The sequence below is a fragment of the Notechis scutatus genome, chromosome 16, assembly GCF_049901735.1.
Source record: "Notechis scutatus isolate UNSWTSFEM ecotype Mainland chromosome 16, rNotScu1.2, whole genome shotgun sequence".
Lineage (NCBI taxonomy): Eukaryota > Metazoa > Chordata > Lepidosauria > Squamata > Elapidae > Notechis > Notechis scutatus.
Window position 1 is genome coordinate 2,487,714 of NC_142024.1, and position 24,787 is coordinate 2,512,500.

The following is a 24,787-nucleotide window of genomic DNA, read 5'->3' on the forward strand; positions in this document are numbered from 1 at the left end:
AATGATGGGGAAAGAAACTTTGGGGCAAGAAGAAGGAAGTTCTAAAATAGAGAAGTTTATTCCTTTATCCTTAGCCGCTTATCACTGTTCCTGGTTGTTCTGAAGTCCCCACTAACTTGGTTTCTCCTAAAAATGAAACGGAAGTGACAGTGCAGATGGTAGAAGGGAAGGAGGGGAGGGAGAAGCATAGAGTCCTAGGGGTAAGAAGGGGGCCTTGGAGATCTTCTAGTCCAACCCCCTGCCCAAGGCAGGAGATCTTATGATACAGCCAAGTAAATTTGCATTATTCCAGGAGGAATACTTTGGAAGCGCTCCTTTCTTTGGTTTTAATCCGGCAATTAGGGTGAGAAAGCAACTTGCAGGCTGGAGGGGAAGAAATAAGATCTGGGAACGAGCTCTTTCCTCCCTCAAATAACCTGGCCTGCTCTAAAAGAAGAAAAGAGAAAAGAATATATTTCTGCAACGACTTGATAGGAGAAAGGACTCGGAGGGAGGAAAAAAAAGGGAGGTTTTGCCAGGGCTTTGATTGGGTTTAGCAGGGGTTTCGTGCCAGTTTGAGGCACAAGGAGGTTGTGGGGGTGGACAGGTGGTAGAATTTACATTCGTTAATGAGGAAGATCACAGAAGCCTAGCCTGGAAGCCCCTGATGTGGGAAGAAGAGGGGCTACTGATCCTTTTGTCCGGGCATCAAGATCAAGGGATTTTTCTGTTTTAAAGCACGGGGCTCAAACCCAGCTGGAGAGGGGAGGTTACAAAAGGAAAGGGAACTTGGCAACAAGTTTTCTTTCTTTTCTTCCTTCATTCTTCCTTCCTTCCTTCCTTCCTTCCTTCCTTCCTTCCTTCCATCCATCCATCCTCCTAACACATAGAGAAACCAAGTTGGTGAAGTCTTCTTTTAAAGGGAGGGATGGCTTCCTTCCTTCCTTCCTTCCATCCATCCTCCTAACACAGAGAAACCAAGTTGGTGAAGTCTTCTTTTAAAGGGAGGGATGGCTTCCTTCCTTCCATCCATCCTCCTAACACAGAGAAACCAAGTGGGTGACAGTCTTTTTTAAAGGGAGGGATGGCTTCCTTCCTTCCTTCCTTCCTTCCTTCCTTCCTTCCTTCCTTCCTTCCTTCCTTCCTTCCTTCCTTCTTCCTTCCTTCCTTCCTTCCTTCCTTCTTTCTTTCCTTCCTTCCTTCCTTTTCTTTCTTTCTTTTTCTCTTCTTTCCTTTCTCCTAACACATAGAGAAACCAAGTGGGTGACAGTCTTTTTTTTAAGGGAGGGATAGTTCCCTTCCTTCCTCTTTCTTTCTTTCTTTCTTTCTTTCTTTCTTCTTTCTTTCTTTCTTTCTTTCTTTCTTTCTTTCTTTCTTTCTCTTTCTTTCTTTCTCTTTCTTTCTTTCTTTCTTTCTTTCTTTCTTTCTTTCTTTCTTTCTTTCTTTCTTTCTTTCTTTCTTTCTTTCTTTCTTTTCTTTCTCTTCCTTCCTCCTCCTAATACCTAAGTTGGCAATAGTCTTTCTTTCCTTCCTTCCTTCCCAATATCTAGAGAAACCAAGAACAATGCCCTCTGGCATACAGCTTCTAAAAATGTCTCCCAGGTTCTCATGCTGCTGGTTCGAAACCTTGCAAGTGGCCAAGGATAGAAGAAAGCCGTGGGGATTAGAGACAAGGAGGGAAACTCAGGGAGGATTTCGGACGTGGTCCTTGCCCCTTGGCCTCCTGGGCATGAATTAAGCTAAAGGCCACAACGGATGGCTGAGCCAACTGTTTGGGTGGTCTGCCCCGGGGGCTGGGGGAGAGGGGGCATAGAGGAAAGCAGGCGATAAAAAAGAAAAAAAGAGAGAGGAAGAAATGGGACAATCGTGCAGCTCCTTGGACGTGGCTTCCCAGGGAACGCGGAGAAGGGAGGAACCTTCCCACCCTGGGAAAATCGGAGTTGCCCACTCCCCGTGATGCATGCTACAGGCTGCATTGCCGTTATTATTATTACAGTTTCTCACAAACATAGAGTAGTCCATTGGAGGAGGAGGAGGAGGACAATGACTGTGGGGTCCTTGGTGCTCTCTGAGCTGGGTGGTTTTCTTGCAGACGTTTCATGACTCAATTAAGGAACATCATCAGTGCCAGAAGGGAGTGGACTTTACAAGGAGGAGGAGAGGAGGAGGAGGAGGAGGAAGAGAGGAGGAGGAGAGGAGGAGGAGAGGAGGAAGACTGTGGGGTCCTTGATATTCTCTTTCTTGCAGACATTTCATGACTCAATTAAGGAACATCATCAGTGCCAGAAGGCAGTGGACTTTACAAGGAGGAGGAGAGGAGGAGGAGGAGGAGGAGGAGGAGAGAGGAGGAGGAGAGGAGGAGGAGGGAGGAGGAGGTGGAGAAGGAGGAGAGGGGGTCCTTGATATTCTCTTTCTTGCAGACATTTCATGACTCAATTAAGGAACATCATCAGTGCCAGAAGGCAGTGGACTTTACAAGGAGGAGGAGAGAGGAGGAGGAGGAGGAGGAGGAGGAGGAGGAGGAGGAGGAGGAGGAGGAGGGAGGAGGAGGAGGGAGGAGGAGGATTGGGGTCCTTGATGCTCTCTTTCTTGCAGACATTTCATGACTCAAGGAACATCATCAGTGCCAGAAGGCAGTGGACTTTACAAGGAGGAGGAGAGAGAGGAGGAGGAGGAGAGGAGGAGGAGGAGGTGGAGGAGGAGGAGAGGAGGAAGACTGTGGGGTCCTTGATGTTCTCTTTCTTGCAGACATTTCATGACTCAATTAAGGAACATCATCAGTGCCAGAAGGGAGTGGACTTTACAAGGAGGAGGAGAAGAGGAGGAGGAGGAGAGGAGGAGGAGGAGAGGAGGAGAGGAGGAGGAGGAGAGGAGGAGGTGGAGAGGAGGAGGAGAGGAGGAAGACTGTGGGGTCCTTGATATTCTCTTTCTTGCAGACATTTCATGGACTCAATTAAGGAACATCATCAATGCCAGAAGGCAGTGGACTTTACAAGGAGGAGGAGAAGAGGAGGGGGAGGAGAGGAGGAGGAGGAGAGGAGGAGGAGAGGAGGAGGAGAGGAGGAGGGAGGAGGAAGACTGTGGGGTCCTTGATATTCTCTTTCTTGCAGACATTTCATGACTCAATTAAGGAACATCATCAGTGCCAGAAGGGAGTGGACTTTACAAGGAGGAGGAGAAGAGGAGGGGAGGGAGGAGGAGGAGGAGAGGAGGAGGGAGAGGAAGAGGAGGGGAGGTGGAGTGTCCTCCCTCATTGAACGAGGGTTTTCTTCACTAGGCACACACACACACACACACACACACACACACACACACACACACACGTATACGCATGTGTATTTTAAGAAAACCAGGGAAAGGGGGACGGATGGTTTTGCTCCGACAGCAATGTAAACATCGATTCCTGGTTCAGCCCTTCCCACCATCAGAGCCTGAAGGTAAAGACGACTTCGGCCTCGGGGTTCAAGTCTGCCGGGTTCTTGAGTTGGGATGTAAACAAGGCAGGGGAAGCCGGGTCCGTGTACGGCCCCCCCCGGAAAGCAGCAGGCTCCTTCGGGGATGCCCCGCTCCTCAATGCTCAGGGCCAAACTTTTGAGCTTCTGCCTCTCCTGAGCTTGCCTGGCCCGGTTGGCGATGTACCTCACCCTGCTCTGACTCCGGGAAGAAGACCTTCGGATCAGGACGGTCTCTTCCTCCTCCTCCTCCTCCTCCTCTTCTTCGCCTTCCTCCTCCTCCTCCTCCCCAGCCTTGGGAAGTTCCGGGCAGGTGGGCGAAGTGATGTCGTCCTCCTTCTGGAAGAAGGTGAGTTTCCTCAGGCGCTCCGTCAGTTCGTCTGGAGACCTTCCCAAAGTCTTGAAGGCCCCACGATGGCCGTGGGCCCTCACCGAACGGGTGGCGAAACTGCGGCGGATGCTCCGGTACTTGCTCTCCGAAGTGGACCGGATGTCGTCCGAGGTGAGGTCCCCGAGGCTTTTGGACTTCACGGGGTTGGCATCGGGGTTCCTCGGCTCTTCGGGCTTCGGGCAGGACCTCTTGAGGCTCTGCACGTACAACCGGTTCCAGGTGTGCCTTCTGGACGCCGAGGAGAAGCCGAGCGGCCTTGGGCGCCAGTCGTCTTCCACGGGTTGATCCAACCTCAAGTTGGGGTTGGACTTGCTCTTGGTCACCGTGGGGCCTTCGCGCCCAGAGGCCGCGTTGGCGGACCAGGGCCTCGCGGTTCTTCTCTGGGGGACGGCGTTCTGAGCGCCAAGGTCGGGAAGGCTCTTCCGGGCAAGGTTGGGCAAGGAGAGGTCGATGACGGTGTCATTGGAAGACATGCTGGAAGAGGACGACATGCTGTCCTGGTGGGCGCTGAAATCAAGCTTGCTCCAGATGCGGTCATGGACCGTGGCGTCCCAATAAACTTCCGGGGTAGGAGAACAGTTCTCAGGAGGCTTCAGGGAGACTCCGTGGTTGCACCGCTTGTAGCCTTCATCCCTCGGTCTCCTCACAACAGTCGGAGGCACGGGGATTGCGGCGGTTCCTTTGGGAGTTGTGCGAAGGGGAGTTGGCGTGGTGCTGTTGTCCCTTTCACTTTGGTTTGGTGGACCAACTCCAACTCTCTTCTTCTCATCGCTTGTCAGCCGTTGAACCAACCCGCCTGTCTTCTTCTGGCCATCTCCGGCCGGGTGGAGCTCACAATTGTCTGACACGAGGTGGTGCTGTACTTGAGGATGGAGAAGGCCTCCGTGGCAAGGAGCCCTTGTCCGACCTTCTCCTTCTTTGTTGCTTCCCATCCCGCCTTCCTCTCCCGAGACGCTGGGCGCGAGAAGCGTCTTCTCCGAAACCGTCCGGTGCTCCAAACAAGAAGTCCTCCCAAAGCATTCCCTTCCGTCTGGAACAGCTTCCTGGGAAGGACGAGGCCCGGAGTCTTCTTTGGGGTCCCTGACGGGGCAGGCGGGCAGAAGGAAGTGGAAACTGGAAGGCTGGTTCTTGTTGGCAGCGAGGGGCTCTTCGTGGATGGTCTGGAGGCTGCGTAAGGACGGGGCCGACAGGTGCATGGAGAATCGGTGGATATCTGGAAGGACGAAGGAGAAGGAATCCATGAACGAGTGAACACCCAAGAACTTCTCAAAGAAAGTGGCTTGCATGTCCCTGTGGTCCCATTTTGAGCTACGAGTTGGAAAGAGTTGGCCTACTTTGAGGGACACTTGTCAAACCCAGCCATCTCAATAAGGGAGAAGTAGGATCAGCCACGCCCGGCTCTTATCTTGGCACAGACAAACAGGCAACAGGCCAATCCCCTCCACATCCCACCCGCTCTGTTCTGGCATTGACCCAATTCTTGCTTTCTTTTCATTTCGTTCTAGCAAGGAGAAGAAGCACCCAGAGGTGGTATTCAGCCGGATCTGACCGGTTCTGGAGAACCGGTAGCAGAAATTGTGAGTCGTTCGGAGAACCGGCGAATCCCACCTCTGACTGGCTCCCGCCAACCCCATCTCTTCTCCGCCTCCCATTTAGTCCCAGCTGATTGGCTTGGGTCTTCTTTGGTTGCCCTGCACAGGAGAACGGAGCTGGAAAGCAGGCTAGTGGGGTGGGGAGGGAAGGGGGATTTTGCAGAATCCTTCTCCTGCCACGCCCACCAAGCCACGTCCACAGAACTGGTAGCACAAAAAAGGTTGAATCCCACCACTGTCTAGTCATGAAGAATGGAAAATGGCAGAAACAAATCGTTGGATCCTGCAGTTACATAACCACGTGGCTATTACATCATATTTAACGAGGAAATATTAATACCTCAAATTAATATCTGAAAAGATCATTTACTTTGGGGTGGTTTTTTTTTTTTTTTTTTTAAAAAAAGATAAGATTAATGTACTTTGGAAAGATAATAAACTATCACAAAATGTTGAAAAGAGAGTAACTGTTAAGCGCCCGGCCTATAGCTTGTAATATAAAACAAATATGTAAAAAAAAAAAAAAAAGATTGACAAAATATGCTACATGTAAATACATTGAAAGGATTTGCAGGGCTTGGCCTAGACAGGAAACGCTGCAGGGCACATTAAGTTGGATCCTCCCCAGCTCTGCTCATTCAAAGCTCAGCGGGACTTGGGTAGGATTAACTAGGTCATGTGAACAACAGCCAGTCTCAGGGGAATGTATGGATTTTGCAACCCACGATGCTAGGATTCAGAGGCAGTCGTTCGGCAGCCATGCCCTGGGGGAGACGCGGCCATAACCGTGGGGCTAAATCGGATCCCCCAGAGTATTTCGGCGATCGAGCGCCTTCAATAGCGATAGCCCTTAGACTTATATAGTGCTTTGTGGGGCTGTGCAGCCCCCTCTAAGCGGTTTACAGAGTCAGCCTCTTTGCCCCCAACCATCTGGGTCCTCGTTTTACCCACCTCGGAAGGAGGGAAAGCTGAGTCGACTTGCCTGCAATACCGCATTGCAACCACTGCATCACCAGGGAGGGAGGGGGAGAGAGAGGGGAAGGATAGATAGATAGATAGATAGATAGATAGATAGATAGATAGATAGATAGATATGGATGGGTGATAGACAGATGATAGATAAATAGATTAGAAAGAGAGAGAGATATGGATGGATGATAGATAGATAGATGATTGATAGATAGATATGGATAGATAGATAGATAGATAGATAGATAGATAGATAGATAGAGGCAGACTAGAGAGAGAGAGGTATGCATTGATGGATAGATATGGATGTAAAGAAAGAGAGAGAGAGAGAGAGAGAGAGAGAGAGAGAGAGAGAGAGAGAGAGAATGAATAAAAGAAAGAAATAAAGAAGGAAGGAAATATAGATGGATGGATGGATGGATAGATAGATAGAACAGAGGCAGACAGACTAGAGAGAGAGAGGGATAGATAGAAAGAGATAGATAGATAGATAGATAGATAGATAGATAGATAGATAGATAGATAGATAGAAGACAGACAGAGAGAGGGATGGATGGATAGAAAAAGGAAGGAAGAAAGAAAGAAAGAAAGAAAGAAAGAAAGAAAGAAAGAAAGAAAGAAAGAAAGAAAGAAAGAAAGAAAGAAAAAGAAAGAAAGAAAGAAAGAAAGAAAGAAAGAAAGAAAGAAAGAAAGAAAGAAAGAAAGAAAGAAAGAAAGAAAGAAAGGAGGAGGGAGGAAGGACAGATAGATATAAATGGAAGAATAGATGGATAAGTTGATAGGTAAAGATGGATAGATAACCATAGATACATGATATAGATACATAATAAAGAGAGGTAAAAAATTAGATGGATGATAGATAGATAGATAGATAGATAGATAGATAGATAGATAGATAGATAGATAGATGGATGGAAGGAAGGAAGGAAATATAGATGGATGAATAGATAGAACATAAGAGTCAGACAGACTAGAGAGAGAGAGGGATAGATAGAAAAATATAGATAGATAGATAGATAGATAGATAGATAGATAGATAGATAGATAGATAGATAGATAAATAGATGGATGGATGGATGGATGGATGATAGCACTAGCAATAGCCCTTAGACTTATATGCCGCTTCACAGTGCTTCCGAGCCCTCTCTAAGCGGTTTACAAAGTCAGCCTATCACCCCCAACCATCTGGGTCCTCATTTGACCGACCTCCGAAGGACGGAAGGACGTAGAGAAAGTGAGAAAGCAGGCAAAGGAAAGAACCCCGAAAGAAGTCTTCAGTTACCTGGGACTGGATCATCCTTTCAATTCTTAACTACGCGGTGAAAGAGGGCACAAGGAAAAGGAAAAAAGAAGGAAAATTAAAAAAAAACCAAGTTAGTTCAGGGACAGAGAATAAATTAGGAAAAGGAAGCCGAGGAAACAAGACTAACTGAACATGCAGATCCTGAGAATTCGCTTTCGACCAACCAGGAGAAGCTTAAGGGAAAGAATGGGGGGGGAATGTCTGCCCATGAGGGACAGGATTATGGGTAATGACGTAGGTTGCCAATCTGTTGAAACGGGAATGAAGGATTTCGGAGCTGGAAGGGACCTCGGAGGTCTTCTAGTCCAACCCCGTATTCTACTGCCATTCAGTCAGAAATCCCCCGGGGATTCTCTGTGTTCAGAGGGGGAAAATCCTATTTGAGCTTTTTATTTCAAAATAGGTTTTATTGGCATGATGGGATTTGGTTCTCAGACATCAGGAGGGGTTCCATATTTGGAAATACCTACTCCAGAGGCCATTAAAACAGGGGAAATACTATCGAGCTGATATAAACCAGGATTTTCTTTTTCCTTGCTTTCTTTCTTTCTTTTTTTTTTTAGAAATAAAGCATTTTATTTGTTAAAATTGTCATTAGTGCAAGGAGTCTTAAACCAAAACATAATATTTACATGTTCATACTAAGTTAAGCAAATAACAGTGTGGGGTTCTTTGGTAGTTTTAAATTGAGAGTAAGGCAAATAAAAATCTACCACTGCTCTTCGACCAAGCTAGTCAAACCTAAAAAAAAATGATTGTCTACAGTACTATTTAAATATATCTGTTTGAAAAAGGCTGTAAAACTGGTTTTCACAATGAAACAGAAGTTACAGAATCGGTTTTTTTTAGGAGGCTGACAGATTTCCATTTCTCCTGGAAGATATTCCATCAGGGAATAATAATAATAATAATAATAATAATAATAATAATAATAATAATAATAATAATAATAATAATAATAATAAGTAGTAGTCCCGTGTGTGTGTCACGTTTTGTGACCTTTTGACAAGTAAAGTCAGGGTGGGGGAAGCCAGATTCACTTAACGACCACATTAGGAACTGAACCATGGCAGGGATTCACTTAGCCACGGTGACAAGGAAGGGTTAGGGTTAAAATGGGGTGAAACTCACGTAACTGATGAGTGACCGAAATGCTGGGGCCAACGGTGGTCATAAGTCGAGGATTACTCCTATGATAGAGAACTCAAGGAGCCAGGACACAAGGCCGGGGAGGAGTTAAATTTTGGCTTTCCGTGAGGTAGTTACTCTGGTTGGACGAGAAACGGTTCTTAGGATCGCACCCAATGGAACACACAAAAAAGGAACACCACAACAACTCGCAAAAAGAGAGGAGATGGGCTGGCATGCAGGGGAAGTCACTACTTTGCTATGGTGAAAGCCCCCCAGCGGAAATGAAATGACAACACCATGCTTGGTCACTAAGGGAGGACGACGGTCAAGCGGCCAACCCCACACTGACAACCGGGGACGAGGAGCGGGATGTTTCTACAGGGAGGCGATGATGGTACGGATCTGGAATGGAGGGTCGGGCGTGGGAGATCCGATCTTACCGGTGAAGAATATAGGGGATTTACTCCGAATTTCCTCCATTTTCTCAGAAAACAAGGCATTCATTTCCCGCTGGAGGGTGCCCGCCTGTTTGCGGGCGCTCTCCGGCCAGCCCTGGGAGAAATCGGGGCTCTCGAGGCTGTCTAGACTGCTGGAGCTGGAGGACACCGAGCCATTGTTGGAGCTCACTAGGTTGACGGTGCTGCGGTATTTGCCGCTGGGGGGTGCGCGCCACCACCGCCACGACCGGTCCTTGGGCCCGAGACATGCCGAGTCCCCCTTTTTCATCCCCGAGGCCCCAAAGGGCTGGCAGGTTCTGGGCAGGCTCCTAGTAGCCCCGTAGCTGGTGCACAGGTGCAGCTCGGAGCGGGCGTGGGGCTGTTCCTGGATCCCCCAAGGTTTCAGCTCCGCCCGCTCCGCCCGCTCCTCACCCTCCAAGCTGCCGCAGCAGCCGTAGTGGGGAGCGTCGCTGGAGGTGGGCTGGCCGGCGCCGGGCTCGCTCCACTGGCCCTCCACCTCCGGGCTGTCGCTGGAGCCGAGCACACACTTCATGCAATAGGTAGCCATGCCCATCCTACCCGGTTCGATGCAGGTGAAAAGGCCTTGTTTCTGCCCGGCGGGTTCTTGGAGGCAGATCCGGCTCGATCTCCGGATGGGTTCGCTGAAGGTGGCGTCCTGGTACCCCTGGCCGCCTCGCCTTTGCTCTCTGCCCCAACTGTGAGCCTTACCTTTGGATCCCTTGGGGTCCCCTGCCATGCCACCGAGACCCTCTCGGGAAGGCGATGGCGCCGGGGACAGGAGGTCGGATTCCTGGTCAAAGCGAGGGTGGGAGGAGTCTTCCAGAGCGGGGACCTTGCCGTCACCTTCCGAGCTCTCGTCTCGGGCATCCAGGGCGATCTTGGGCTTTTTTAAGCTCTTGGTGGGCGCGCTGGCCGTCCGCCGTAAAAGCTGACTGCTAAAGGAATGTTTGCGGTTGAGCTGACCAGCAGCATGGCTGTCGAGAGAGGCCTGCTTTGGACTTCTGAGAAAGAGGCTTTTTAGGCCCAGCGCTGGTTTGACCTGCCGGGGGAAGGGGAGGGGAGAGAGAAGGAGAAGAAGGAGAGAGAAGCCATAACAGAGCGGGTAATGTTTCTTCCCCGGGGTGTGGCGACAACCGAAATGAAACCCGGGCCACACACTCGGTAGCCGTAGGGCGAGATTCAGGGTAGCCTCAGCTAATCCCGGTTGGACTGGAAGGACAGAATGGGGAGGGAAGAGAGAGGATGGTTTCTGGACCTCACAGCTGGGTTGATTCCCCTCCCCCCTTCCCCAGATGCTCCGTTTCCATTTCCTAACTAAATGACGGTGTATGTCCCCCGGGACCACACACCCAATCGCGTGTTGGAACATGTCCAGCATCGGGGGTCCTTGGTGGCTTTCATGGAGATGTTGCATTACCCAAGTAGGTAACATCATCAGTGGGAAGAGGAGGAGGAGGAGGAGGAAGAGGATGTAGTGGGCTGTGGGGATCCCTCGTGCTCTCTAAGCTTGGTTGCTTTCTTGCAGACGTTTCATGACCCAGCTATGGAACATCATCAGTGTTAGAAGGGAATGAAGTTGGCTCTCTCTCTCTCTAAGCTTGGTGGTTTTCTTGTAGATATTGCATTACCCAAGTAGGTAACATCATCAATGCTAGGAGGAGGAGGGAGGGGAGGAGGAGGAAGAAGAGGTAGACATGGGGGTCTTCAAACTTGACAGCTTGAAGACTTGCGGACTTCAACTCCCACAATTCCTCCTCCAGTCATGTTAGCTCAAGGATTCTGGGAGTTGAAGTCCACAAGTCTTAAACTTGCCAAGTTTGGAGACCCTTGAAAGTAGACTGTGGGGTCCTTGGTGCTCTCTGAGCTTGGTGGATTTTCTTGCAGACGTTTCATGACCCGGCTAGGTAACATCATCACTACTAGAAGAGATTGGCTCTCTTTATCTACTGGAGCCGTGATGGCGAACGTATGGCACGTGTGCCACAGGTGGCACGCAGAGCCATTTGTGCCGGCACACAAGCTGCAGGCAAACTTACCTCACTGCGCATGCGTGCACCTCCCAGCTGATTTCCGGCGGGTTTGAGGCCTTTTTCAGCCTCCCAGAGGCTCGAGGAAGGCTTCTGCAGGCTTCTGAAAGCTTTGCAGGCCAAAAACTAGGCCCGTTTCGTCACTTCCGGTATTTTTCAGAAAAACAGGAAGTGATGAAACGGGGCTAGTTTTCGGCCTGCAAAGCTTGCAGAGCCTGCAGAAGCCTTCCTCAAGCCTTTGGGAGGCCCAAAAAGGCCCTCAAACCAGCTGTGAGGCGCAGTGCAGGCAAGGGGGTGGCGGGGGGATTGCGCGCGCATGCGTAAGGGATGTGGGGAGGCGTGCATTGCCTTCTGGGTGCTGGCACGCGAACACAGGAGCCCCAAAAAGGTCAGCCACCACTGTACTAGAGGCTCGCCGTATATAAATAGAGAGCCAACCCTTCTCCCTTCCAGCACTGATGATGTAACCTAGTTGGGTCATGAAACGTCTGCAATGAACACAACCCGGCTCAGAGTGCACCCAGGATTCCAAAGTTCAACCCTGAGTTGTTGTTGTTATTATTATTATTATTTAAAAACTAAGTGATTGGCCACCTCTTCATTGCTTTTGTCACGTAGGGCACCCATAACATAATTTAAGATATTTGGGCAGAACATAAAAGGATAATTGTCAAGCTGGCCACAACCCTGTACATAGACAGATAGGCTGCAAAAAAAACACCCAGCAAGAAATCCCTCACGTACAACATACACAGATCGTGGAAGAGGGGGCTTCCACCCCATCCCCCCCCCCCCCAAAAAAACAAGAAACCCCCTCCCCCAATTGATGGAATGCAGTGGGGTGTAAGTGATATTTCTTCCCCCCCTCCCTTCCCATCAGACCCTTCGAGGTCACTGGATGCATCCCCCCCGACCCCGACCCCGGCGAGGCTATTCACTGACGCTTGAATCCAAGCAAGCGATTCAAGATCCCAAATCCGGGTGCAAATTTGGTGGGAAGGAAAGGAAGCCATTTAAGAAGAAGATCCAGCATGTCCGTTCCTGGGGGATCCCAGTCCCAGGAATTGGGTCCCTTAAGCGGAGGGGGGGGGGACAAATTGCAGGGGTTACGTTTAGGGGGTGTGGGTGCCCTTGGCTCAAGATAGGGCAGCTGTTATTGGGTTCAGAAGGAAAAAAATACCCATCCCTCCGTTGAGAGGGAGGAAGGGAAGGTAGCCCTTGACTTACAACCGTTCACATAGTGACTGTTCGAAGTTATGACGGCCCGGGGAAAAAGTGACTTAGGATCATTTTTTGCATTCCCATGGTCATAGGATTGAAGTTCAGATCCTCGGCAACTCATCATCTTTTATCCTCCTTTAACGGCCCCGTAATCCCTTGTGGGATGGAGTCGGGGCAACTGAATGGAGCTGAGTGCTTACTGCCCTTCCTGTTGCCGATGAGGAGTTTTATTCAGCAGATATATTCTCATTGTGCCCAAGGAGAGAAAGATCTGCCTCTACTTAGACTCTAACAGCCTCCTGATTGTTGAGGTGACAGCTCCGCCTCTAGGCCACCATACCACTCTAGACCCTTGGCAACCGACTCCTACTTATGACCGTTGCAGCACCCCCAGGATCAGGGGATCAAAATGCAGGCACTCGGCAACTGACTCATATTTATGACCCTTTGCCATATCCCAGGGTCACGTGATCCCCTTTGGCGCCATTCTGACAAGCAGAGTCAACGGGGGAGGAAGCCAGATTCCGGCTTAACAACCGTGTGACTAATTTAACAGCGGCGGTGGTCCGCTTAACAACCGTGGGAAACCCGTGTATAACGGGAGAGGGAGGGGCAAAACTCACTATACAGCCGTCCCGCTTAGACATTTTGAGCTCAGCTCTGATTGTAAGTCGAGGACTACCTGTTGAACCGGGGAGGGATAGTTTAAAAAAACAACAACACACACACACACACGACAACATTGGAGAATCCTGGATCTGCTTCATAAACGTGGGAATAATCTACAGGTTTGATGGCTCAGCCAAACATTCCGGGGAAATGTCGCAATCCATGTTATATGAGTGGAAGTTTTGGGTTGGGGAGGTGTGTGTGTATGTGTGTTGTGGTTGTTGATTGTTGGTGGATTATTTTTTTTCCCAGGAGGAGGAAAAAAAGAAAAGAAAAGAAAGCTAAATCAGGAAAGAAAGACACACACACACACACACATAAAAAAATGTTTCATGATGTTTTGGGGTGGACGGAAGCATGCAAGCATCGTGATGCTCCCAACAGCTCATTCCACCTTCCTGGGTTGGCGAGGAAGGGAGGAAGGGTACCTTCGAGGCGTCTACATTTGCTCTGCTTCTAAAAGGAGGCTTTTTGGGAGGGACACAGAGAAGAAGACCACTGCAATCACAAAGAGACAGAAGGAAAAGGCAGAAAGTGAGACACGGAGGAGGAACAAGAAGAGGAAGAAGAACAAGCCGAGATTGTCCCTGCGAGACATTTAGGAGTCACATGTGAGAAATCAGACAAGTAACATGGATAAACTATAAAAGGGATGAGGAGAGAGGGGAGGGCAGGGAGAGAGAGAAAGAGAGAGAAAGAGAGGGAGAGAGAGAGAAAAAGAGAGAGAAGAGAGAAAGAGAGAGAAATGAGAAAGAGAGAGAGAACAAGAGAAAGAAAGAGAAAGAGAGAAAGAGAAAGAGAGAGAGAAAGAGAGAGAGAGAGAAGAAAGAGAGAGAGAGAGAGAGAGAGAGAGAGAGAAAAAGAGAAAGAGAGAAAGAGAGAGAGAGAGAGAGAACAAGAGAAAGAAAGAGAAAGAGAAAGAAAGAGAGAGAGAGAAAGAGAAAAAGAGAGAGAAAGAGGAAAAGAGAAAGAGAAAAAGAGAGAGAAAAAGAAAGAGAGAGAGAAAGAAAGAGAAAGAGAGAGAAAGAAAGAGAGAACAGAGGGGAGCAAACAGGTGGAGTTTGACATTATTCAATCCCCCCCCAAGGAATGCAGAAAAAAACGAGCAGAAAAAGAGTGAAGTGGCTTTCCGAGCAAACCAGATAATTCTTTAAAAGTCTGTCTCTTTGCAATAAAGAGAGATCCCCTTCCCAATTTGCACAGCTATGCACTTTGAAAGTTAGGGAAGTGCTGAAAAATGATTAATTACCTGCTTCTGAGAACTTAGGTACAGATTAACAGAGTTGGAAGGGACCCTGTAGGTCATCTAGTCCAACCCCCATCCCACCCCCCGCGCGCAACAAAGAGACCCTACACCATTTTTGACAGATGTCAAAATTTTTGTCCAGTCTTGGTGGGGGGTAGGAGGGGAGAAACTACAGTTCCCATAATTCCCATGGGAAGGAAAAAGGTCCATTCCGGGCTCCCAAACCAATTTCTTTTCTTTTTCCTTTGGTCCAGGATCAGGGCTAACAGCTCTCTTTTTTTTCTTTCTGGGGTCATTTTAATTCCCCTTCCTGCCGTGATGCTAGTTGCCAATGTGGACTTTTTTTTTATTTATTTTATTTTTTTGCAGAAATCGTTGCAGAAGGGTGTTCCATACCAAACTCAAATCATGAACGGGTGAAAAGTCCCCTTTTCTGTATAATTAAATTTTTACCGAGAATTATTGAGTCTGTCACCTGCACCTCTACAATTGTCTGGTTTGGTTCTGCAACCCCAACAGGACAGACACAGACTCCAGAGAGGAATTAGGACTGCAGGAAATAGCAATTGCTACCAACCTGCCTCCCATGGAGGATCTGTGTCCTGCACGAGGCAAAAAGAGGGCTGGGAAAATATCTACAGACCCCTCACACATCCTGGACATAAACTGTTTCAACTCCTTCCCTCAAAACGACGCTGTAGAGCTCTGCACACCAGAACAACAAGGACGGTTTTTCCCAAAAGCCATCACTCTGCTAAACAAATAATTCCCTCAACACTGTCCAACTATTTCCAAAGTCTGCACTACTATTACTATTAACCTTCTCATCACTCCTTATCGCCCATCCCCTCCCACTTGTGACTGTACGACTGTAACTGACTGTTTCTTGGTATGATTTGATTGCTTATTGTACCCAATGACTATTATTAAATGTTGTACCTAATGATTCTTGATTCTTAACAAATGTCTCTTTTCTTTTATGTATACTGAAAGTATTTACACCAAGACAAATTCCTTGTGCGTCCAATCCCACTTGGCCAATAAAGAATTCTATTCTATTCTATTCTATTCTATTCTATTCTATTCTATTCTATTCTATTCCATTCCATTCCATTCCATTCTATTCCTTATTCTATTCTATTCCATAACGTTCCATTCTATTCTATTCCTTATTCTATTCTATTCTATTCCATTCCATTCCATATTTTCTATTCTATTCTATTCCATTCCATTCTATATTCTGTTCTATTCCTGAATTCTATTCCATTCTATATTCTATTCTATTCTATTCTATTCTATTCTATTCTATTCTATTCTATTCTATTCCATTCCATTCCATTCCATTCCATTCCATTCTATTCTTTCCTATTCTATTCTATTAATATTCCATTCCATTCCATTCCATTCCATTCCATTCCATTCCATTCCATTCTATTCTATTCTATTCTATTCTATTCTATTCTATTCTAATGAAATAGTCTAATTAGGGATGGGATGGGGAAAGGGTACAGTAGGATGAGACTTTTGTTTTCTCCTAGAGGCAGAAAATATAATATATAATCCCTGGCGCAGATTTGAATGTTGTTCCGTGATCAGGTAGGGCCGGCTTGGGTGTTGCAGTCCACCTGCCGGAAAGGAAGGCGTCTCTTCCTCGGGGAGGTGAGGCTCCATATAATTAGCGGTATTGATACCCACAAAGTCAGGGGGCAGGAGGAATGTTAATGAGAACACAACAAGGGGGAGGTAGGAGACTTAGGGAAGAGGGAGAGAGGAGATAAAGCAATCAAAAAGCAAATCAGTTGGGGAAATTGAAAAAGAGACGGGAGGAGGGATTTGAGTCTTGCAGTGGGAAACGGAAGGAGGTGCAGGTGGGTTGTTGGGCGAACTGGAAGGCAGCAAGTACCTCCCCCGCCCCCCCAAAATGAAAAAAATATATGCTGCCAGCTATTTAAAAAGGCCGTGTCAGTCAGTTGCAAATTAAAACTATCCATCAGGAAGCAACTCAAGAAGAAGAAGAAAAAGAAGGGGAAGGGGGAGGAGGAGGAGAAGAAGAAGGAGAAAAGGGAGGAGGAGGAAGAGGACGAGAAGAAGAAGAGGAGGAGGAGGAGGGAGAGAGAGAGAGAGAGAAATCAAAGAAGGAAGGAATTTGGTGGGGTTGATCAGAGGAGGTTAATCAAGGTAGAAAATTGCCTGCCACGGAGAGACAGGTAAGCTTCAAATGCTCTGTGAGTTTATCTCTGTGCAAAGGCTAGTTCATTAAACTATTTGTCGATGCTGTCCCCCCTCCCACCACAAATCAAAATAGCATCCAATAGTGGCCTTGCCTCTATGGAGAACTAAGTTTCTAGTCCTCATGATTTAAAGCAATGCATTGAGAGACAAGACTAGTCCAGCAGAAACTCTTCCCTAATCTGTCTCTGTCTCTCTCTGTGTGTGTTTCTCTCTCTCTCTCTCTCTCTCTCTCTCTCTCTCTCTCTCTCTCTCTCTCTCACACACACACACACACACACACACACACACACACACAACCTTCTGCTGTGTCTGTTTGAAGCGAAGGGCAATTGACAGGACTGTTTTTCTCCTGTGCTTATTCACTTATTTAACACCAGCACAATTCACTTTTTGGAGAGGGACGGAGAAGTAGAGAAGAAGAGGGAGAGGGAGAAGGAGAGGGAGAAGGGAGGGAGGGAGAGAAAGGGAGAGGCAGAGAGGGGGAGAAGAAGAGGGAGAGAAGGAGAGGGGGAGAGGGAGAAGCGAGAGACGGGAGAAGAGAGATGAAGAAGAGGGAGTGGAAGGAAGAGGGAGAGGAAGAAGGAGAAGGGGAGAGGGAGAAGAGAGAGAGAGGGGAGAAGAGAGAGGGAGAGAAAGGAAGAGGGAGGGAGGGAAAGGGAGGAGAGAGAGGGGGGGAGAAGAGAGTGGGAGAGAAAGGAAGAGGGAGGGAGGGAGAGGGAGGGAGAGAGAGAGATTTCCCCACTGTTTCCTGGCTGCTTCAGTTTATTAAGAGCGGACGGCATCTAACTGGCTCCTGACAAAGACTGGATCCATCCACCCATCCATCCACCCATCCCCCCTTGGAGGAACCTTTTGACAAAACCAGCCAACTGCAGGGTGAAAGGCGGCCTCCCCTCCCCTTGCAGGTAGCTAACCCCCATGGGGGGGGGGCAGTGGCGATCCTGTGCCAGACGACAAGGAATTATGGGGCTGGGCCTCTCCTCCCCCTGCTCCCCCCCCCAGCCCTGGTGGACATTGGAAGGAGAGGCAAAAGAGGAGGAGGGGAGGAGGAGGCCTCCTGGAAGCTCTCCCCCCAACCCCCCCTCCCTCTTTAATTTCATTTAACGCAGAGACCTAGAAGGATTAGAAACGGAGGATTTTCCAGACAAGATGCCTTTCCTTTGAAACAACCCAACTGGCCTTCCTCCAACTCTTTTGTTGTTGTTGTTGTTGTTGTTGGCCGAGAGGCAAAGGGAGAGAGGAGAAAAGAAAAGAGGAAAAGGGGGAAGGGGAAGAAGGGGGACAGAGAAAGTGGCATGATTAACTCAACGTGTTTAACTTCTCCCCTTTGGTTCTCCTCCTCATTGGGAGGAGGAGGAGGGGGGAGAAGAAGGGGAAGAAGAAAGGGAAAATAAGAGGAAGGAGGAGAAGGAGAAGAAGGAAAAGGAGAAGAAGGAGGAGGAGAAGAGGAGGAGGAGGAGAAAAATAAGAGGAAGGAGGAGGAGGGGAAGAAGAAGAAGAATAAGAGGAAAGAGGAGAAGGAGAAGAAGGAGGAGGAGGAGGAGGAGGAAGAAGGAGGAGGAGGGGAAGGAGAAAAGGAGAAGAAAGGGAAAAATAAGAGGAAGGAGGAGAAGGAGAAGAAGGAAAAGGAGAAGAAGGAGGAGGAGAAGAAGGAGGAGGAGAAGAGGAGGAGGAGAAAAATAAGAGGAAGGAGGAGGAGGGGAAGAAGAAGGGGAAGAATAAGAGGAAAGAGGAGAAGGATAAGAAAGGAGGAGGAAAGGAGAAGGAGAAAATAAGAGGAGGAGGAGGAGGAGAGGAGGAGGAAGGAGAAGAAGAGAAAAATAAGAGGAAGGAAGAAGGAAGGAGGAGGGAGGAAGGAGAAGAGGAGGAGGAGGAAAATAGAGGAAGAAGAGGAGGAGAAGGAAAGGAAGAGGAAGGGGAAAGAAGGAGGAGGAGGAAGGAGAAAGGAAAGAAAGGAAAAGAGAGAAGGAGGAAAGGAGAAGAAGGAAAAGGAGGAGGAGAAGAGGAGGAGGAGGAGAAAAATAAGAGGAAGGAGGAGGAGGAGGAGGAGGAGGGGAAGGAGAAAAGGAGAAGAAAGGGAAAAATAAGGGAGGAGGAGGAGGAGGAGGAGGAGAGGAAGAAGAAGAGGATAAGGAGGAGGAGGAGGAGGAGGGGGCCGCTTGCCGCCAGGGGTTGCCACACAAGGTTGCCACGCAACATTCGCCCCCATCCGCCACGGCTGCTGCTTCCCTGCGGGATTTCTGCCGCCCCTGGAATGCGACGGGCCAACTTGACATCCAGACAGAGGCTCGCTTGTTCTCTTCGGGACGTTTCCAACCCCCCCACCACCCCCACACACACTCCCTCCCCCCATATGCTTTTTTTTGGGGGGGGGGTGCTTTCAATGGGGCTGAGAAGGGAACTGCGCACCCCACGACTGGGAAAATTGGCTTTCCCAACCTTGGCTGAGAAATCCGACTGAGGTAAAGTCGATTAAAAGTGCCGGTAAACCGGATTTTCAAAAAAAGAAGGAAAAAAAAAAAAAGGGAGAATCCCCGCGACCTAGAGACACAGCGACCGTCGTAAGTATGAAGCAGCTGACCAGCGTTCTGAATTTTGATCACATGACCGTGGGGAAGGCCACAGAGGTCGTAAGTGTGGAAAAATGGGTCGTAAGTCACTTTTTCCCAGTGCCATTGTAACTTTGAACAGACACTCAGCAAACGACCTAGTCCTCGACTTACGACAGTTTATTTAGCGACCATTCACAATAGAACGGCACTGAAATGTGGGACTTAACGACCGTTTTTCACACTTACCTCCCTGGGATCGTGTGCTCAAAATGCTTGATCTCGTACTTATGACGGTCGTAGTGTTCCGGGATCCCCTTTTGCAGCCTTCTCACAAGCCAAATCAAAGGGGGTTGTGGTGGAAGCCAGATTCACTTAACAACTGTGTGACTCACTTAACAACTGCAGGGATTCGCTTAACGACGGTGGCCAGAAAGTCCATCAAATGGCTCAAAACTCAAAACTGTCTCACTTAGCGAGAGACTTTTGCGCTCACTTATGGACGGAAGTCAAGGACTAACTGTAGTTTAATTCAGTAGGGAGTTTTGGGGTTGGTAATATATATATATATTTAATGAGATATATCTTTTTTTTAAACAATGAGATAGATCACAGAATATATCTGGGTGAAAAGGTGGATAAATGGAATTCTAACTCTGCTTTTTCTTAGTTTTTTGTAATTATTCCAAGCTGAGGGCTGTCCCAGTCTTAAACTGGTTTGCATCTCTGCAGAAAATACATAGACACTTCTGCTTTTATCTCTTTTCCTGTCCACGTTATATGTATTTTGGCACGCTGGTTTGTTTTTTTCTTCTTTCCTCTAGTGGATTCTGCTAGGCAGTATTGTTTTCCACTTATTTGACTCGGCTAATTGTGATTAATAGATTAAAAAGTAACACAAACACACATCACTTGATGGATGAACTTGCTCTGTGTAACTTAGTTGGAGATAATTGGGTTGTGTGCATCAGAAGAAATCCATCCGATAGGCACAAGCACAAGTTAAAAAGAGAATATTTTGGGGAAAACAGGTACAAGAAAACTTAGGAATTCTTGTGTGGAGTATTCCCCAAAATAAGTGCAAAAGGACCAGCTTGGGTTTTGAAAATGAAAATGAAAAGTTAGAGAAATTTCAGAAAAGAGGGGAAATAATTAAAAAACAACAACCCAGCTACAGGTAGATCTTTCTTCCTGAATGTCCAGCATTTGGAAAAGGTTGAAAAAAAAGAAAAGAAATAAAAATAAAAATGGAAGAAACCCCTGTCTGAACGAACTGTGAGGTTTTCCTGACATACATTTCGACCAACCGTGATTTGACCGTGTTCGAAACTGCTAACAAACGTCAGATTTCATTGCAGGCATCAACCACAGCAGGGAAAAATGAATTTCTTTCCTCAGCAACACGAAATGTAATTATTTCTTTTTAGCCACTAAAAAGATCCTCACACACCGGAGCGTTGACAGCTGAACTAGCTGCGAGAAACAACTTAGCAGAGTTATACTCTAAGTCTGGATAGGGATTTTCCAAATCACTGGGTCAGCTGGTCACTACTTCATGGTACCTGTTAAGACACACAACTGCAGCTAGGATAGGTTTGGTCAAGGGTATTGCTGAGTTTTGTGGGCACAGCTAGAAAACCGGCACATTTTTTAAAAAGGTATACCTGATTATACAGAAGTACCTGTGTTTTATTGGGCAGGCCCAAAGATGAATTTCCTAAAAGGCAACTGGACTTTCTTGTTGTTCTTTTCCTTGAAGAGGTTTCGCTTCTCATCTAAGAAGCTTCTTCGGTTTCTGACTTCAGTTCGAACGTCGTCAGTTCGAACCGAAGAAGCTTCTTGGGTGAGAAGCAAAACCTTTTCAAAGATCTACCCAATCTTTATGTCTATGGAGATTCTCTGTTGTCCAGCTCATGTACTTTTTTTTTCCCCAAGAGGCAACTGGACTTTCTGGGTTTTTTTTCTCTGAAGAGGTTTCACTTCTCATCCCAGAAGCTTATTCAGTTCTTCGGTCCGAACTTCTTCAGTTAGAACTGAAGAAGCTTCTGGGATGAGAAGTGAAACCTTTTCAAGGAAAAAAAACAACCAAGAAAATCCAGTTGTCTTTTGGAAATACACCTTTAGGACAATGTTGACCTGGATGTTGGGGAATCTCCATAGACAGAAGATTGGGTAGATCAGTTCAAACACCAGAGAAACTGGGCACTGTTGGTTTTTCCTTCTGTAAGGACAAGTCAACCATCTCATCTGGAAGGGAACCTTAGTTCTAGAGAGGTTTGCACACACCTGAGGCTCCAGGGCTACTCACCTTACCACAAACGTCGTTGACCGCTACGTGAACGAAGACGGAAGCTTCCTCCATACCTTCTAGGTAGACATGTCGATAGCCTGGAAGCAAGGAAAGTGGGGTGAATGATGGCTTCTCATCTCCTTTAGCCCCAATCTCCTTCCAGGGGTCTGCTGATCTCCCCCCCACCCACCCAATTTCTGGTTGGAGAGGAATTCTGACTGTCGGGAGAAGAAAGAGGAAGGAGAGTAGATGAAAGTTAAGAATCTATAGCAGTAGGGAGATGTCAAAAAAAAAATATATGTGGCCAATGAACAGCAAGAGAAGGAAGAGAAAAGAAGAAGCATAGAACAGACAAACATATCTCTGGGTTAAGGATAAATTATCCATTATTAAAAAAAACAGTTGTACATATCTAGTGCAATAATAATTACAATTAGAGTTATAATGAATTCAAATTTCTTACTATAATATTATAAAAATTATATAAAAAGTAATATAAAAATTAAATAAGACAGGGTTTTATTTTTTGGGAAAACATGGTACCTACCTGAACGGGCCAGAATTCTTCAGAGCCAGAATATCAGAGAGGAAATGCAGGGAAAAACAAGCAACGTTGCACAAACAGGTCCGTCTTACCTGGCATCATGGATGTGAATGCGATTGTCCTCTGACCGATAAAATCCCTCCCGATGGGATCGTGGTCCCAGACCAGGAAGCGCACCAGGGCAATCTCTGGCATGCCGATGTTGAAAACCAGGGTTTCCTCCCACATCGGATTGAAACCTGCAGGACCAAGAGGCAGGAGAATGGGCCTTCCTAGGTGTGACCTACTGACCGGTGTTTGGCGATGGGTGGACTTCCCCCAGCCAGCCACCGATAGATGTGTGCAGACTTCAACTCCCAGAATCCCCCAGCCAGCCATGCATAGGTATAGATTCCAGAAAGAAGAGGGGAATGACTTACTCTTCAAAGCACCAGAAGGCATACAGCCATTTGTGAGCTGCCGGCAAACTTAACTCACTGAGCATCCGCGTCTTCACAGCTGCTTTTTGGGCGGTTTGAGGCCTTTTGGCCTCCCAGAGGCTTGAGGAAGGCTTCTGCAGGCTTCTGCAGGCCAAAAACTAGCCCGTTTCGTCACTTCCTGTTTTTCCGAAAATACCGGAAGTGACGAAACGGGACTAGTTTCGGCCTGCAAAGCCTGCAGAAGCCTTCCTCAAGCCTCTGGAAAGCCGAAAAAGGATTCAAGCTGGCCAAAAATCAGCTTTATGTTTTATGTTTTTTGGAGTAAAATAAAAATAGGAAGTGGGAAAAAAAACATTAGAAGGAACTTCCAGAAAGAAAGAAACAAACAAAAAGAAACAGAAAATAAAGACACTGCAGGGAGAAAAGTGCATTTTTAATGTCTTGTTTGTTTTGTTTCTTTTTGTTTGTTTGTTTCTGTTTAAAAAAAAAGAGTTCGGAGTTATGTATTTTTGAGAATAAAATATCAAGTGAAAAAAAAAAGAAAAGAAAAAAGGAGGAACTTTCTTGAGGCCACCAGCTGCTCCAACATGGAAGCAAAGTTGCTTCGAGGTTGTCAGGTGCCCAACAATTCCTCCAACAGATGCTAAGCAGCCAACCGTCAACCGTTCTGCACGGATAAGCGACTGGATGAAATGAATGTGGGGTGGTTGCCATCCATCCTAGGGATTCTAACTGCAAAATTGTCCTCGGCCTTATAGAGATGGCAGGAAAGAGAGAGTGAAAAACGGAGGATTGAGAAGCCATACCATTGTCGTCCACAACTCTGGTTTGCTCTTTGCAACAATCCATGGGCAATCCGATCACCTCGACTTCCACAAACGGATCTATGATCTGGAAAAGAGGCGAAAATAAATAAAATAGGATCCTCTTTTCCTACATCTGCCACCCATTGAGACTCTAGAAAAAAATGCAGAGAAGAACAACCAGGGTGATTAGGGGACTGGAGGCTAAAACATATGAAGAACGGTTGCAGGAACTGGGCCTGCCTGGTCTAGGGAAGAGAAGGACCAGGAGAGCAGCCTTCCAATATTTGAGGGGCTGCCCCAGAGAGGAGGAAGGGGTCAAGCTATTCTCCAAAGCACCCGAAGGCCAGGCAAGGAATAATGGATGGAAACTGAGAGAGAGATTCAACCTGGAAATAAGGAGGAATCTCCTTGACAGTGAAAACTATCAACTGATGGAACAAGAAGTTGCCTTTGAAAGTTGTGGGAGCTTCATCCCTGGAGGCTTTCAAGAAGAGACTGGACTGTCACCTGTCAGATATGGTGTATCCTGTTTGAGCAGGGGGTTGGAGTAGATGACCTACAAGGTCCCTTCCAACTCTGTTAATGTGTGATCTGGAGATACTGGAGAAGGACCAAACCTCTCTCTCTCTCTCTCTCTCTCACACACACACACACACACAAGAGAGAGAGAGAGGGAGGGGGAGGGAGAGAGAGAGATTTTCAAATTGCCCCGAAGACATCTTCTTGCCTTCAGATTAACAAAACCAATTCATGGAAGAAGAAGAAGAAAAAAAGACTGAACTTGGAGCAAACCAGACATTTTCACGACAGGTACAAAAGCGGGGAATTTCTCAGGGTATACGCAGTCCATCGATGTGGAGCGGCACCATGGGAAACTGGAAGGGGTTTTTATTCAGAATCAAAATACTTTTTTCGTTTGAGTCAGCTTTCAGAACGGAAAAGAATATCCAGGGCAGCCGGAGTTTATCTGGATCCACGACAACACATCATCACATACGCGGTTATGGCCTACTGGTCCCCATCTTGGGGACTCAAATTGCTCCCCATTGCAAGAAAGGATGATTAAAGACGGAAACTGAATGCTATTTTATTTTATTTTTTTTCCTGGACAGGCCAATTAACGGCTGGGGAGAAAGAAACCACCCACAAGGATTATGCTGTAGCCCCCAACTAAAAAAATAACAACCCCCCCACACACACACAGAGAGACAGAGAAAAACACACAACTCTTTGCTCAAAGGCAAAATAAATCCTGCTTAAGGGATGGAGGAAGAGGGGAAGAATTTGGAATAGCGCCCGCACCGTTCTGACAGGCTCCCTCCAGAATGAAAAGCCATCGGTCTTGGCTGACAACTCAACGGCTTAATGTTGTTTTACAGGGAGATTTGGGGGCTTGCTTGGCTGGGAGGTTTATTTATTTATTTTGCAGCGTCCAGTTCCCCCACCCCCACCCCACCCCGCCGGCTCCTTCCAAGGAAGGTCTGGTGAATGGAGGCCTGTCCATTTGAT

General features: G+C 47.4%; 1 protein-coding gene across 1 annotated transcript in view; it reads right to left on the reverse strand.

Annotated features, from left to right (window-relative positions):
• Positions 1–3,281: 3,281 nt before the first annotated feature.
• PLCH2 (phospholipase C eta 2) overlaps positions 3,282–24,787 on the reverse strand; it is a 59,773-nt gene continuing 38,267 nt past the window's right edge. Inside the window, 6 exon segments of the mRNA XM_087944429.1 lie at positions 3,282–3,517; positions 3,519–5,035; positions 9,984–10,314; positions 21,528–21,607; positions 22,146–22,292; positions 23,279–23,363. Coding sequence (XP_087800555.1) covers positions 3,404–3,517; positions 3,519–5,035; positions 9,984–10,314; positions 21,528–21,607; positions 22,146–22,292; positions 23,279–23,363 — 2,274 coding nt within the window. The 3' untranslated portion in view covers positions 3,282–3,403.